This window comes from Mytilus trossulus, chromosome 2, assembly GCF_036588685.1.
Source record: "Mytilus trossulus isolate FHL-02 chromosome 2, PNRI_Mtr1.1.1.hap1, whole genome shotgun sequence".
Lineage (NCBI taxonomy): Eukaryota > Metazoa > Mollusca > Bivalvia > Mytilida > Mytilidae > Mytilus > Mytilus trossulus.
Window position 1 is genome coordinate 102,957,242 of NC_086374.1, and position 14,538 is coordinate 102,971,779.

General features: G+C 31.9%; 1 protein-coding gene across 1 annotated transcript; it reads right to left on the reverse strand.

The window, feature by feature from the left end:
- Positions 1-1,065: 1,065 nt before the first annotated feature.
- On the reverse strand, positions 1,066-7,694 carry LOC134705602 (thyrotropin-releasing hormone receptor-like). The gene is made up of 2 exons (XM_063564323.1): positions 7,465-7,694; positions 1,066-3,015 (listed from the first exon to the last, which is right to left on the reverse strand). The coding sequence occupies exons 1-2, from the start codon at positions 7,514-7,516 to the stop codon at positions 1,781-1,783; spliced, it is 1,287 nt and encodes a 428-aa protein (XP_063420393.1). The 5' UTR covers positions 7,517-7,694; the 3' UTR covers positions 1,066-1,780.
- Between the last annotated feature and the right edge of the window lie 6,844 nt (positions 7,695-14,538).

Genomic DNA, 14,538 nt, shown 5'->3' on the forward strand with positions numbered 1-14,538 from the left:
TTTCAAGCCTAACTGTGCATCTGCTTTAGTTTTTTTTTTTAGAAAATCATGCAGATCTTATTTTACACACTTGCAGACAACCAAGTACATGTATACAAATCGGTGTCGAGATGAGGCGTGTTTTAAACTTATAAAGCACAGAAAGGGATACAGAAGCACTCCTGGAAACGTGGTCCAATTATTTTAGAAACAGTCCTTTAAGACATGGATATTTTCCTCCCCAAAATTCAACATCAAAATATATAACTAACAGTTAACAAGTGTTTCTCGTTAAACGTTTTTTTTTATATAGATAAGATCATTGGTTTCTCTGTTTGAATCGTTTTACATTGGACACTTTTGTGAACATTTAAAGCTTGCTGTTCGGTATGAGCCAATGCTTCATGTTCATGGCCGTACTTTGACCTCTAATGGTTTACTATTATAAACTGTGCCATTGGTGGAGAGTTGCTTCGTCGTCACTCATACCACATCTCTTTTTTTTTATATCTATAAAATCAATGTAATGACCTAAATATATACCTATAACTATCCTTCACGAGTATTCTATCTAGTAGTTTTAGATTGGATTCATTGAACTAGGCGCACAGTAAACTTACACTTCCAATACTTCTAGTATAACTAACTTTTTTTGTTTTACTGTTACGTTTTTTCTATGCTTCAAGGTTTTTAATTAGTTCATTTATATTGCCTGTACAATTTGTTTGGTGTATTTTCGGAATATTTGGTCTTTTCTATCCATGTGAGTTTTCTATTTTGTAAATGTCGATCGTTTGTTTGTTTATTTGCTTATTTTGGTTGGGTTTTTATGGGTTAGGCTCATGTTTTTGAGTCCTGTAGTTTTATAGGTTCATATATAAATATATAAGTCAAAAATATTACAGTTGTTATCCATTCGTTTTGTGTGTTTTGTCTTTCCGTTTCGAATTGTCCTTGGAGCTTAGTATTTTTGTGATTTTACTTTTTATACTTACAAAATTGAATAAGCAATATTTCAGAAAAACATATTTTAATGGTAAAACACATAAATTATTATACATTCAACAAACCTAATGGATATGAAACTCTGTAAGCAGACATCGTTGTGATGTTTGATGGTGAACATGACACATCATATGGCCGTGTCATACATATATTTATAAATGAGTCTAGCACTAATTTGTAGATGTTGTAGCAGAAGCATATCTTTCGTTCGTATACAAAGCCATATTGTATTATTTGTATAGAAGGTTTTTAATAAACTTCATGCACATTCTAAGCTTATGCTTTTGTCCTGCTCTTGAAAATAGTTTACTGAAAAATGCTATAAACACCAAAAGAATACAGAGATAACGGCCTTCTTATCTATAACCTTATAATATTTTTTTATTATCATCTGATACATGTATGTCTCGATGATGTCGTGGTAGCGTGTTTGCACAAAGTGTGGGAGGTTGGGAGTTCGAACCCCGGCCGTTTTCAAAACAAAAGCCTTAAAAGTTGGTAATTGCTGATTTTTTGCCAAGCACATAACTTTAAAGAGGAATAACAAACACTGGACGGCTAATTATGTCCGTTTAAGGTGACTCGTCTTTCTGAAGACTTTTTTCGTTAAATCCGACTCAGCGTGAAGGTCTTGTACAAAGTGGAAATAATAATCCGCTATCACCAACATTTGTAATTTCTCAATGACCAATGGAAAACGGAATTTCGAACGCACTTATAACATTCTAATGTACACTGATTTAGTATTTTGTATGTTATCCAATCATATCAAGTTCTTATCATACATTAAGAAGTTTTAAGCAATTGTATTTACAGTAGAGTTGCTGCTGTGATCTCTTCCATTTGCCGAGTTTTTCAGAATGTCCTGTTGAGAGGATAAGGTAGTGTTGAATGCCGATCCATTGCGCATTGACACAGAACTCATCTGAGTCATTGTTGTCGAATATGGCCGACGGAGTGGTTTCTTTCTGCAGCAACAAATCATGTTTATAAACATCGTCCTGAATTTACGACCACTAAGAAAATACATATAGAAATTAATAGCATGGTTAAGATCCGAAAGGAAAAATACGATGTTATACACCAGAAAGTATTGTGCATACGTATGAACATCTTTGGTGTAATCCCAATAGTCTTGCATGATGAAAAATGCACAGTTCGGCATAGTTAAGATAATAAACACAACTGAGATACTGACTAACATTACAGTTATCTGTTGTTGGTGTTTAATCTTGTCGGTATTTTGTGTTTTGTCAATTTTATTAGTCAGCATTCTTTGTTTGCTAGACGCCATTTTTATTCCAAGAATAATCATCGTGTTAAATATCAAGAGTAGTATGAAAGGTACTATGCTGTAAGCAGCGCCATCTATCCAGTACCATACCTTAGTGACGAAATGCACATATTCATCTACGAAAGAACACTGCCACACATATACCTTATGTGGTAGCTCAATTGTTGTCCAGTAGAATTGCAAGTTTAGGGCCATCAGTATTATTGCCAAAACTATCATATTAATAAAGGCTCGTCTTTTAGTGCATAACTTTGTGACTTGCAATGGAAACCAAATCGCAATAAATCGTTCAATCGTCATGGATACTAACAGCCAATTAGAATAATGCATTAGAAATGTCCCGAGAAAAAACATAGTTCTGCAACCATTATCAAATAGTCGGACATCATATAGTGTAAGGAGCAAGTATAACAATTTGAAAACGAGATTCATGGCGTCGGTTAAGGAAAGCATCGCCATGTATACAGATGATGAAGTTAGAGGTTTCATGCGACATATCGTAATGAGTGCACATGCGCTACCGGGAATTCCTAACGCACATAAAATATAAAGATAATAATTATTGATAACAACGGCAGCTTTGAACTCTGAATACTGATTAAGTTGATCCAAAAGAGACAGTACTTTCTTGGACGCTGCTGTTGTACCGTTGTCGGACGTTATATTAGCTGTAATATTCTCACTTATTGATGTGTATGTCATCGATATTGTTGTCGATTGCATTTTCACTTTTTTTTCTGAAAAAAAATGTTTATTTTGTTAGTGAAAAATATTTCTTCGCATATTTAAAGCATAAGGTGTAAAGAGAATGTCTGGAAAGTTTTATAACTTCAAGGCCTGTGGTGATTATCGTAGAAAAATCTACGCCATAGAACTATGATATTCATATTCATGTGCATGGAAATTCTACTTTAGTTTTTTAACCGTTCAATATTCAACAGATCGTCAGCCATTAATTGGTATGAATATTTTAAAGATTTAAATGATAGTTTTCATATCCGCTACCCTCGAATCAGAAATCTGAAAATAGGTGTCAACATGAGCATAAAATAATCTTTCAGGGTCGGTTGTCGGTGGTGGATACAGAAAGCTCTATGTTTTCGGTCTCTTAGCTTTCAAGTTAAATCAATTTATTGGTATAATATATTAAGTTCCATTATGCCATATCAATAACAGACTTTATGACATAGACGTCAATGGGACGGCAACCCAACAATTCGAGAAAAAAACTAGTAAACAGCTGCGCCATGAGCGCATGATACGCCCGACGTCTTATGTGGAAGTTATATGCAATAATCATAAATAGTTTCTGAGAAATTTTAAGCAATAACCATATATAGTTTTTGAGACACGGCGGGAAACCCCCCACCCTGTTTTTTTTTATACAAAAACTATATATCACTAAAATAAAATTTTGAATCAAAACCAAAAAGTATATAGATCTTTAGATTAATATAACAAAGAAGTGTGTAAAGTTTTAAGCAATAATCATAAATTATTTTTGAGATACGGCGCGACAAGTAAAAAAAAACCTCCCCTGTTTAACAAAATACTCAATAACTCAAAAATAAAATTTTGAATCTTCACCAAAAAGTATACAGATCTTTAGATCAATATAACAAAAGAAGTGTGTAAAGTTTTGAGCAATAATCATAAATTGTTGTAGAGAAACGGCACAACATGTAAAAAAAACCCTCCCCCTTTTTTACAAAATACTCAATGACTCAAAAATGAAATTTTGAATCATCATCAAAAAGTATACAGATCTTAAGATCAATATAACAAAGAAATGTGTAAAGTTTGCAGCAATAATCATAAATCGATTTTGAGATATGGCGCGACATGTAAAAAAACCCTCCCCCTTTTTTACAAAATACTCAATAACTCAAAAATGAAATTTTGAATCATCACCAAAAAGTATACAGATATTAAGATTAATATAATTAAAAAGTGTTTAAAGTTTTAAGTCATAATCAAGAATCGTTTTTGAGATACAGTGCGACATGTGAAAAAAACCACACCCCTGTTTAAGTTACAAAGTGCCGTAAATCAAAAAGTTTAAATCTAATTTTCACCAAAAAGTATACAGATCATTTGACCATCATAAGAAACAACTAAGTTTCATGAAATTTGGATAAGTCGTTCTCAAGTTACGGTGCGACATGTTTACGCCGGACAGACGGACAGACAGACGGACGGACAGACGGACACCGGACATGTGTATACCATAATACGTCCCGTCAAAATTTTGACGGGCGTATAAAAAGGACAGCTCAAGGTAGATTACTGTGCCAAGCTCTCACACTAGAACGTCCGGTGTCCAAAACGATTGTTGGTAATGATAAATGGGATAATAAAACAATTGTCTTCTAATTAGTTATTTTTCAAAGAAAAAAACCCTGAAAAAACAACACAAAGCATAAGTCGCATTTGGTGAAATAAAAAGTGCTGTTGTTGCAAATACGAACGTATACCACTAGCTAGTAATCAATAAATAACCAACTAAGACCTGCTAAACCATTTGGAGCTTGTGAGGATATTCATTGTGCCATGAAATCCTGTCTTTGGCTTTGTTAATCGCCTTTTTTTGTGTTTATCTTTTATTTTCAAATCTTTATAGGTCGTTTTTAAATTTTTCGATTTTGATTCGATTTTGGTTTGTTCTCCTAATGTTTCAAAACATTAAGCTTATTCAAGTACGTTACCTTTTTAACAGTGTCTTTTTTTCAAGATCAAAATGCATACCACGACAAGTTAAATAAGTGTTTGACATTGAAGCATAAACACAAAAAAACACTTTTTTATTTGAAAATATCCGATATATATCCTTTTCTTACTATTTAACTTTGTGTTGTATGTTTAAGTGCCAAATTTCTCAGTACTTTAAATCTAAGAAACAATACAGATCGATTCATTCCCAATTGGAAAATCTCGACTCCTTAACATTTCCCTGCTGTTCATATTTTGTTTCAATTCTTACAAATAGTCCTTTGTCTGGAAACATATTTAACTGACTTTTCGATTGATTATATTTAGCCTTGATTCTAAACTCAAACCAGAATGCATTCATCTTTTTTCTATAATGATTGATCAGGTTGTATTATTTATATAATTTAAGAGTATAATTGTATTGTCTTTATTCCTAGTAATTATGTTCAATCATTCAATAAACTAGAGCAAAACCTTTATTTAGCTATAGTTAGGTCTTCTAAGCAGTGAATTCTCTTTAAAACGTTGTAATTCGTGATCAAAGGTATCAGGATTATAATTTAGTACGCCAGACGCGCGTTTCGTCTACATAAAACTCATCAGTGACGCTCATATCAAAATGTTTATAAAGCCAAATATGCACAAAGTTGAAGAGCATTGAGGATCCAAAATTAGAAAAAAGTTGTGCCAAATACGGGTAAGGTATTATATTCCTGGGATAACAAAATCCTCGAAAAGTTCAAAGTTTTGTAAACTGGAAATTTATAAAAATGACCATATTATTCATATTAATGTCAAAATAGAGACAATTCCGTGGAGAATTAGCTTTTAAATTTCGTGCGTACTTAAATTTGTATCGTGCGTATACAAGTGTTGTCTAACCTTATATGTACACAAGTGCTTGGGTTCAAGATTCAGTTGCGGATCAAAAGGAGGCCACATAAGGTGACGTCCATCGCCACCGTTGACCAAATATTTTGTTTTTCAATATATATATATACAACTCGTCTAAACATCAAACCAACAATGTTAGATCTGTAAATTTGCTTTCGCAAATTTTTGGTTCTTCCCTCGCCGGGATTCGATCCCATGCTACTGTGATATCGTGACACCAAATCGCCTGCACTGCAGCCGTCCCGCTAGACCACACGACCACCTGGGCTCTCATATATAGATATGTATAAAAATATTTAGTATAAAATATTCTAAAACAGTTTTGCCAGCGCTACACTCGCCAATATAGGCCGCACTTCTTTTTAATCAAAATTTTGTAAACGTTGTGTCGCGTTTGTTAATGTTTTCTTGATTGACCCTGTTTGAACTTTCAATAAGGCAGCAACCATTTAAATTTTGGGGGGGTGGGGGCTATGGATTTTTGTGGAAAAAAGTTTGTTTCCAGTTTTTGTCGCAAAAAAATAGATTGCAACAAAAAAAGTGTGCCGGGGAAAAAAAACCCATAGCCCCCCTTCCCCCTCCCGAAAATCAAATGGTTGCTGCCTAATGCATGCACATGTTGTTGCTAAACAGACTTTTTACAAACGTAGAAACAAATACTTCGTTTAATCAGGTAGTAGTAAGAAAAAAATGTAGCATTTGTACTAACAAACGACAAACGAAACACTGCAGACACATTTTTATTGTTTGCATAGTTTGTAAACTATATGTAAATTTTGCAAACGTGTGTTTGAAAGAAATGATCAAAACATTACTCTCTCGCATTTAAAATTTTGGATCTGCGTCTTAGATAAAAGAAAATCATCGTTAGGACTGATTATATTTTTTCAAAAATTTATTTACCACTGAGCACTGCTGAGCTTACTTTACCTTGCTTAGGATGAATACATCCCATGTAAAAATATCTTGAATTTTACTATCCATACTAAAAAAATACTTGATGTATGCGGTTTAAAAATAGAAAAACCAATAGTCAGTGACTGTAAAGAATGTTAATATTCCAGTATTGTACCCAAGTACCTGTATACGAATCGTCGTAAAGTACTGCGATCGTCGAAAAGAATAAAGAATTGACAATTTCCCCTCCTTTAATCTTATGATAAAACAATATTAAAAAGCTGTAACACACAATAAAAAGATATGTTTCACTTAAAATTAATTGGCATATTCGTTACGTGTGACTAAGGCAGTAAAATGAAGTCGATAAAGTACTTCCATGGTGTGAACATCTCAACAACTTTTATAAACGCCAAAATGTTTTGTTACTTAACATCCACTCTCCAAGATGTTTAATAGACTTTTTATTTTTATCTATAAATCTTATGTTTTTCGCGTGGTAAAGCGCGCCAATAAAGTAAGCATGCTTAAAAACAGAAGAAAGTGAATTTTCAAATTTTCAAAATAACCCTCCTGTTCACAGTCCTCCCCAAGAAGAACTAATAGTCACCCCTTATAACTAAATGTAGTTGTATAATTATGATTTTTAAAACCAAAGAACACGGACATACAATACTTTTACTTACCTGTATAGATCAAAACCTTTCCAAGTATCAAACTAAAATGTTTAAGTCTCATAAGTATATATATTATATGTATAAAATAAATTTCCTGTTTAAATTGGCCAACCAATAAACTGTTAGGCTAAACATTGCTTCGGCAATGAATGGAAATCATTAATTAAAGTACCATTCATGGATGCTTACAAATCCCGCCTCTTAACGATTAACAATGAGGATTTAGTTTGATCGCTATATCATATATATAACCTTTAGTTTAAGGTTAAAACAGTATGATATAATATCACACGAAACATATATATAATCTTCGCCAAGAGCTGAACTTAACACAAACACATAGAATTATATTTGCAGAAAAGGGAACCTTTTCAATTTGGGGTTAAAAAGGTACGTGGTCGCAATAGGGAATAACTTATTTTGGAAATATTTTAAGAATACATTAGAAATTAAAACGTGCGAGTTAGTTTGATCATGGTGACCGTCTTCCATTGGGAAATTAATGTATGATTAAGTTGCATACAGGCCTTTTTTCTTTTCTTTTTTTTTTTTATATATTTAAGTATCTTCTTTACTTTACCGCGTTACAAAATGAATCCCCAAGCTCGCCCACCTTTCTATCTGTCATTTGATTGACAGCTAATCACAGATCAATAATGAGGATGTTTATCACTGTTGTATCGATTTCAATAACATACTTCATGTAAAAACAAAAATAAAGTAAAGGACCTATCCAAGAATAATTGCTTATCCAATATCAATGTCCAATCGAGCGAAATAAAAACATTGGTTAGCCATTTAAGCCGTCGTCAATTTAACTAAGGCAGCGAAACTTGTTTTCAATCTTCAATAACATTGAAAACTAATTAAAAACAGATTTATGCAAAATATAAAACGAAAATCTTGTTAATCTTATGACTCTTTTATTACGCACGAGGGGTTGGGTGGTCATGATAAAAGTTTTGAATAAAGAATCTTTCATATATGGACTTCATGAATCTGATATAAAAAATATCGAGAAAATAAATTTACGAAATATACTCATTTTTGTAACTATCAACAATAATTTATTCATAAGCATCATCAACAATTTTATTTGATATAGGTAGTATAAGTATAAGTACATCTGCAAAAAAATGGGTTACCTCTTATACCGACTTTTATGAGTTGCGTGGTTTTCCTAGACTTTTTTTTATTATATGAATTTTTGGTTTTCACTTCGTCCGGAACCTACCTTTACAAAACTGTTTCGACACGTTATTGTCTAATTTTGAACATCAAATAACAACAAAAACAAAAATTAGAATCTGTTCACTGATCTGTTATTTGGAAGAATTTTTAGTAGGTATCATTGGGGTCAAAGCGTGACTCGAACTTGCCGCTTTGTTGTAGGCGTGACACTTGCAAGTCACATTATTATGTCGTGAAAAATGGAAATGAAGTCAAGCGGGACACAGGAAACTACGAAAAAGCTTACGTACAAAGTGTAAGCGGGATACGAGAATCTGACAAAACAGTAAGCGGAATCATGGATCAGACCCCCTCCAATGAGACGCTTTTTTACTAAGACATAGACAATACATCCAGATTTAACCGTTTGAATATATGATAAAACATTTTTTACAATCGTTTATAAGTAAACTACGAAATATACGAAAATGCAAAATTACGCGACTGTTAGACGTCCACCCCAGATTTTGGCTCGATTTCTTTATAATCTGCTTTACCTAAAAAAAGTAAAGTCACCAAAATAAAGAACACTCAGGTGAATTAAAATCGGAAAATCCCTTATCAAATGGCAAATCAAAAAGCTTCAGGTAAAACAAATGCATCAAACGAATGGATTACTACTGTCATATTTCTGACTTCTAGTTTTATATCTAGGTAAACCTCTCACTTTTACGACATTCGCAGACAATTCTTAATAGTGACAGTCACATAAATATCATGAGCGCATGTGATTGACAATCAACGATCTCATGTTTTGAGTTGAAAAAGTTGCCCGAGTGTTACGTTTCAAATTTTGTTAAACGTTGTTTTTTTCATCCCGAATTTGAATGAAATGAAGTATCATGATTTTAACATAACTAAATATTCATTGTTCCTTTTTTGTAAATGCTGAACTTTTCACGTAAATTGTTAACGTTCATTTTGTGATCCCATAGAACAGTTGTTAATGAATTTAAGTTCTATTGCATATTTATTTATCATTATTATTGATTCGTATAGTAAATATTTTCAATTTTCTAAAAGAGACTCCCATTCAAAATTGGTTTAATCCAAATATTATTATTATTATTGAATTATTTTACTATTTATCACTATTTTGTTAAATTTATTTAATCCCGAAGGCATTTATATAAGAATTTCCACTTCAATTACTTGTTACTTAGAATACAGTTTGCTCCAACAAATAAGAATGATACACTGAGACTAATATAATACATACACTTTATAAAAACAAAGAAAACATTGATTGCTAATAGTGCTGCAATACTCGGCTGTTGTTCTCAGTGTATTTCTTTTCTTCTTCTCCAAAATTCAATATAACTAAATATTTATTTCAAACAAATAACAGTTTTATGTTTTGTATATCGCTTGCCTCAGTGAATATCTATAATTTAAAAGTCTATTAAACAAGATATTTACCTCATAAAAACAATTTAATTAGGGCAAAAAGTTCAACATTTACGATCATGTAAACCAGGTTCCGTAGACATCTTAATGCTGTGAAGCTATTTCTTAAAAGTGATTTATAAATTATCCTGGCACATATTATCCTATGAATCACAAATCTTCAAACAGAGCGTGGTTGATCACGACGCCTGTTAGCATTTGCGCATCGCAATTTTGTTTACAATACGTCAACGCTTCGTGAACAATCTCATTGGTGGACTCAGTCCTTTAAAGAGCCCTCCAGAAAGCTGAACATGATTGCATTAAAAGTGAAAAAAATACACAAACACTTGTAACGTATAATCAAAAACAAAATGTCATTTGAGGACTGATCAAAATCTTTAACTTCTTATTAATTTTCGGTTAATTTGCCGAAGATTATAACGATTCTTAGCTCAATAAACCATTTACAGATAAGCACGTGTATAATAATTGAGATAATTAAGCGATATCTGGTTTTTTTAATTCCTGATTTTTATGTCCAATGAGTCCCATTTTTAAATTAAACTCTGGCGTAAATATATTTTATTATCCTGGTATCTATGACGATTTTATTTGTAGTAACATATTTTTACGAATTTGATTCCCATCATGTTTGTTTCCTTACTCATATGTATCGAGTTTCCCTTTTGCTGTTCGATTGACGAATTTGTAACGAATTAGAGGTCATGAAGACAATAATTCAACAGCAGTATATTTCTTAAGATTTGACAAAATAAAGGATTTTATTTTTAACGAAAGTCTACGAACACATGTTTTATGGTAAACATAAGCCATTAGAATATTAAAACAGTACGTTATATAGGGATCTGTTCAGGTTATATCGAACCAGGACGAAGCAGATAACGTATTTACTGAGTGAAAGCCCTTAATTTATATATTCTATATGTAAATAATGTATTAAAAACAACCGAAAGCTTGTACGCTTTTAAATGATGTAAAATGTTATGTCCAATGTTTCAGCAAACGACAGGATGAGGTACAGTTTTGACATGAAATAACTTTCAGGAGAAAATAGCTTAGAATGATCAAAATGGAAGATGTAATATAGAATGAAGCATAAAGGCTATAGATGTTAACATTGTTTTATCATTTTTATGAAACCTACCAATTTATAACATCAAATGTATCATAAATGAAATTGAAAAAATAAGAATTATTGAAAAACAAGTTTTTACAATCTCAGAGAGAGAGTAAACAATATTTTACATCAAATTGTGTGTTCATTAACAGTACAGCGTTGTTCTCGGTGCATTTAAATTCAAATTAGTTGACTTTCAAGCCCTGGTGTAAATAAATTTCGATGACATCAGAGCTAATGCTATAATCTGGTAAATCTAAAGGTTTTTACAGCTTGTTTGTTGATACAACGTAAATGATTTCTGAAGCATGGTGTATTACATGCAAAATATCGACTTGTTTCCAAATGCAACATGTTCTTACCGAAGCATATCATGTTAGTTTTTTTTTTTATATTTGCTATAAATGTTAGAAGTTTCCTTTTAGGCTAATTTTAATTCTAAACTGTGAAATAGTTTTTGTTATTTGCTGTAAATGTTAGAAGTTTCCTTTTAAGCTAGTTTTGATTCTTAACTGTGTTTTAGAGAAATTGATCCAAACTTTACGTTCGGATTTTATTTTGAATTGGGAGAGACATGCTATGGCGTGTAAATTCGTGGTACACATGCCATGATTGGTTGACATGAAATGGCGTGTAAATTGGTGGTACACATGCCATGATTGGTTTAATATTAAGTGTTTAATGTCACTTTTGGCATATTGGCTATGTTGTGGCAGTTAGGTTGTATTGGTAGGGGGAGACTGAGTGCCCAGAAGGAACCGTCGATGTAAAGCAGAAAAACAGGAAAATAAACCTATAGTCAATTTAGATTAAATTTAAAAAGAACTAAAGCGTCTAGGATTCAACCATATTGTTGACAAACCAGAGAAACATAATATGAATGTCTTAGACCCCTCGGCCACCGATTACCTCATATTTCAAGTATAGACTTCCTAGAATTATTTCAAAAGTTCATTCACTAGTTTTAACGCTTTGGGTTCTAAATGATTGATTGATTGTTGGTTGCTTAACGTCCAATGGGTTCTAAATGATACCAACAGATAAGAATGACATTATTTCAGTACCTTTCTCTCTCTCTTTTGCGCTAGCCTTTAGCATGTTATTTCAATTTTGTAAATTTGAAATATATATATGAGAAACTTGATGAATTAAGAAGAAAACTTACAATAATACTAAACTCAGAGGAAAATTCAAAGCGGAAAGTTTCTAATCAAATGGCAAAATCAAAAGCTCAATCACACCAAACGAATGGATAACAACTTTCATATTCCTGAATTGTTACAGGTAAAGTGTACTTGTTTATGTCCTTGTTAATTGACAAAACAGGTCAAGTTCACACGGGAATGGTTCGAATACTTCATATCTTTCAAGAAACTCCTAAGCATACTAATTTCTAGCATTTCCGACATCAATATCGCATTTGAAGTATAGTTACATATCAATACGATAGCTTAGTTCAAATTCGTGCCATGATAAATTCTAATTGCTAAAGATATAATTTCAAAAGCCTGAAACTGAAAGACGGTTACAAAATATCGTCACTTCACTCAAGCGTTTATTTACAAGATTTTCTACTTAATTCGTTAAACATGTTTTGACCATTTGCATTACTTCTGTACAGGTATTATATTCAGCTTGCGTAATGTATTTTATTTATCGGATTCTGCTTAAATATTATTTAAACTAAACATAACACAGAATACATCACTTAATATAAGCTTCTCTTAAATAAATACTGGATTATTTTTAAACAATGTGTCATAGTCTACACTAAATAATACGACAGTTTTATGAAAGTAAAATAACAAAAATACTAAACTCCGAGGAAAATTAAAAACGGAAAGTCCCTAATCAAAAGGCAAAATCAAACTTGGTACAGGCATTTTTAAATGTAGGTTTTATAGCGCTAAACCACTCATTTGTATGACAGTCGCATCAAATTCCATTATATTTACTACGATGCGTGAACAAAACAGACATAATAAGTAAAGTAGTCACAATATGGGTACAGCAGTCATCAATGTGTCACACTCCCAAAACAAACAAATATTTAACAAAAAAGCACATAAGTTTCTGCTTAATGGTTTTGATTTAAAGTACACATAAAATGTTTCTTCTCTTTTAATAAACTGAATAACTCAATAGAAAACCATAAGTGCTAAACAGCTAGGAGACAGAAACACGCAAACGAATCTGATTATCTGTTCTGTCAACCATAAGTACATATCAGAATAAAACAGTTCACAATAAATTAGACAGTCCTTTATTTGTCGCTAAAAAGATAATAAAAACAAATCTTGTTTTCTTCAACGGTTAATGAACTCTTTACCCACAATTTGTTACATGTTGAATGTATACTACATGTAATTGATATTCTAGTTTTCGATTCATGATTTTTTATTACTTGTAATTGGCTTTAAACTATCTATCAGTTAGTTGGAGTACTCCCAATAGTTGCTGCATGTAGTATTTGCATTTGGATGATTGTTTCAGCATTGATTTGTTATCTTGTTTTGTAATTTGAATTGGTTAATATTTTATCAAGCCTGGTCTTAGGGTTTCTTATGATCGAATGCCAAAGAGATTGAACTGTATTTATTGACAACCCCAATGGATCTAATGTCCTAGTTGTTAGCAATATATCTTTTAAATCGATAAGATAATAGAACATCCAACCGTCTTAGTTGTTTCTTCGATAAACGGGCAAACTGTTGTGTTCCGAGTTGTCCTGTTCTTTGGCGTGAATTAGTTTCTTTTGCGTACGTGGCCTGTGGCAAGACATGGATTAAATTCAAGAATAGCTGCTCCACAGTTGTACTGACGGTGATGATTTACTCATAGTTTTATATAGCTCCCATATTGGGTTTTGAAAGAGAGCAAAGATAAATAAAATAATTTCTATAATAATTAAATCTCGAATCTTTTTTAATTCAGCAATTATCGCCATTTGCAAAATATTATTATTTTTAACATTAAAAAAAACCATAACAGTATCATATTACAAAATGAAATACAACATTTTGTTTTCCAACACATGACACAAAAAAAAAATAGTTTAGTTTTTTATAAATAAGGTTTATTGTCTGGTCATTAAATGAAAAATCTATATTGTATATCAGTGCTTTTTTAACCACATCTTTGCTTCGAATTATTTTACACAGTATTTGTACCAATGAAAATACGGAAACCTAAGCTAGAACAATGTTTTTCTAATGAAAAATTACAATAACCATTAAATTCGTGTAACCAATTTCGGTTCTAAGTGAATATTTGTCCTCACTTCATTCCACTTCGTATTTTTTTTGGCATTTTAATTTTTTTTGGTT

What these genes read in the sequence shown, in the direction of transcription:
- LOC134705602 (XM_063564323.1), bottom strand. Translation starts at nt 7,516, where the DNA reads ATGAGACTTAAACATTTTAGTTTGATACTTGGAAAGGTTTTGATCTAT. An exon ending in AAAGGTTTTGATCTATACAG is followed by an intron (nt 3,016 to 7,464) that starts GTAAGTAAAAGT and finishes ATTTTTTTTCAG; the next exon opens with AAAAAAAAGTGAAAATGCAA.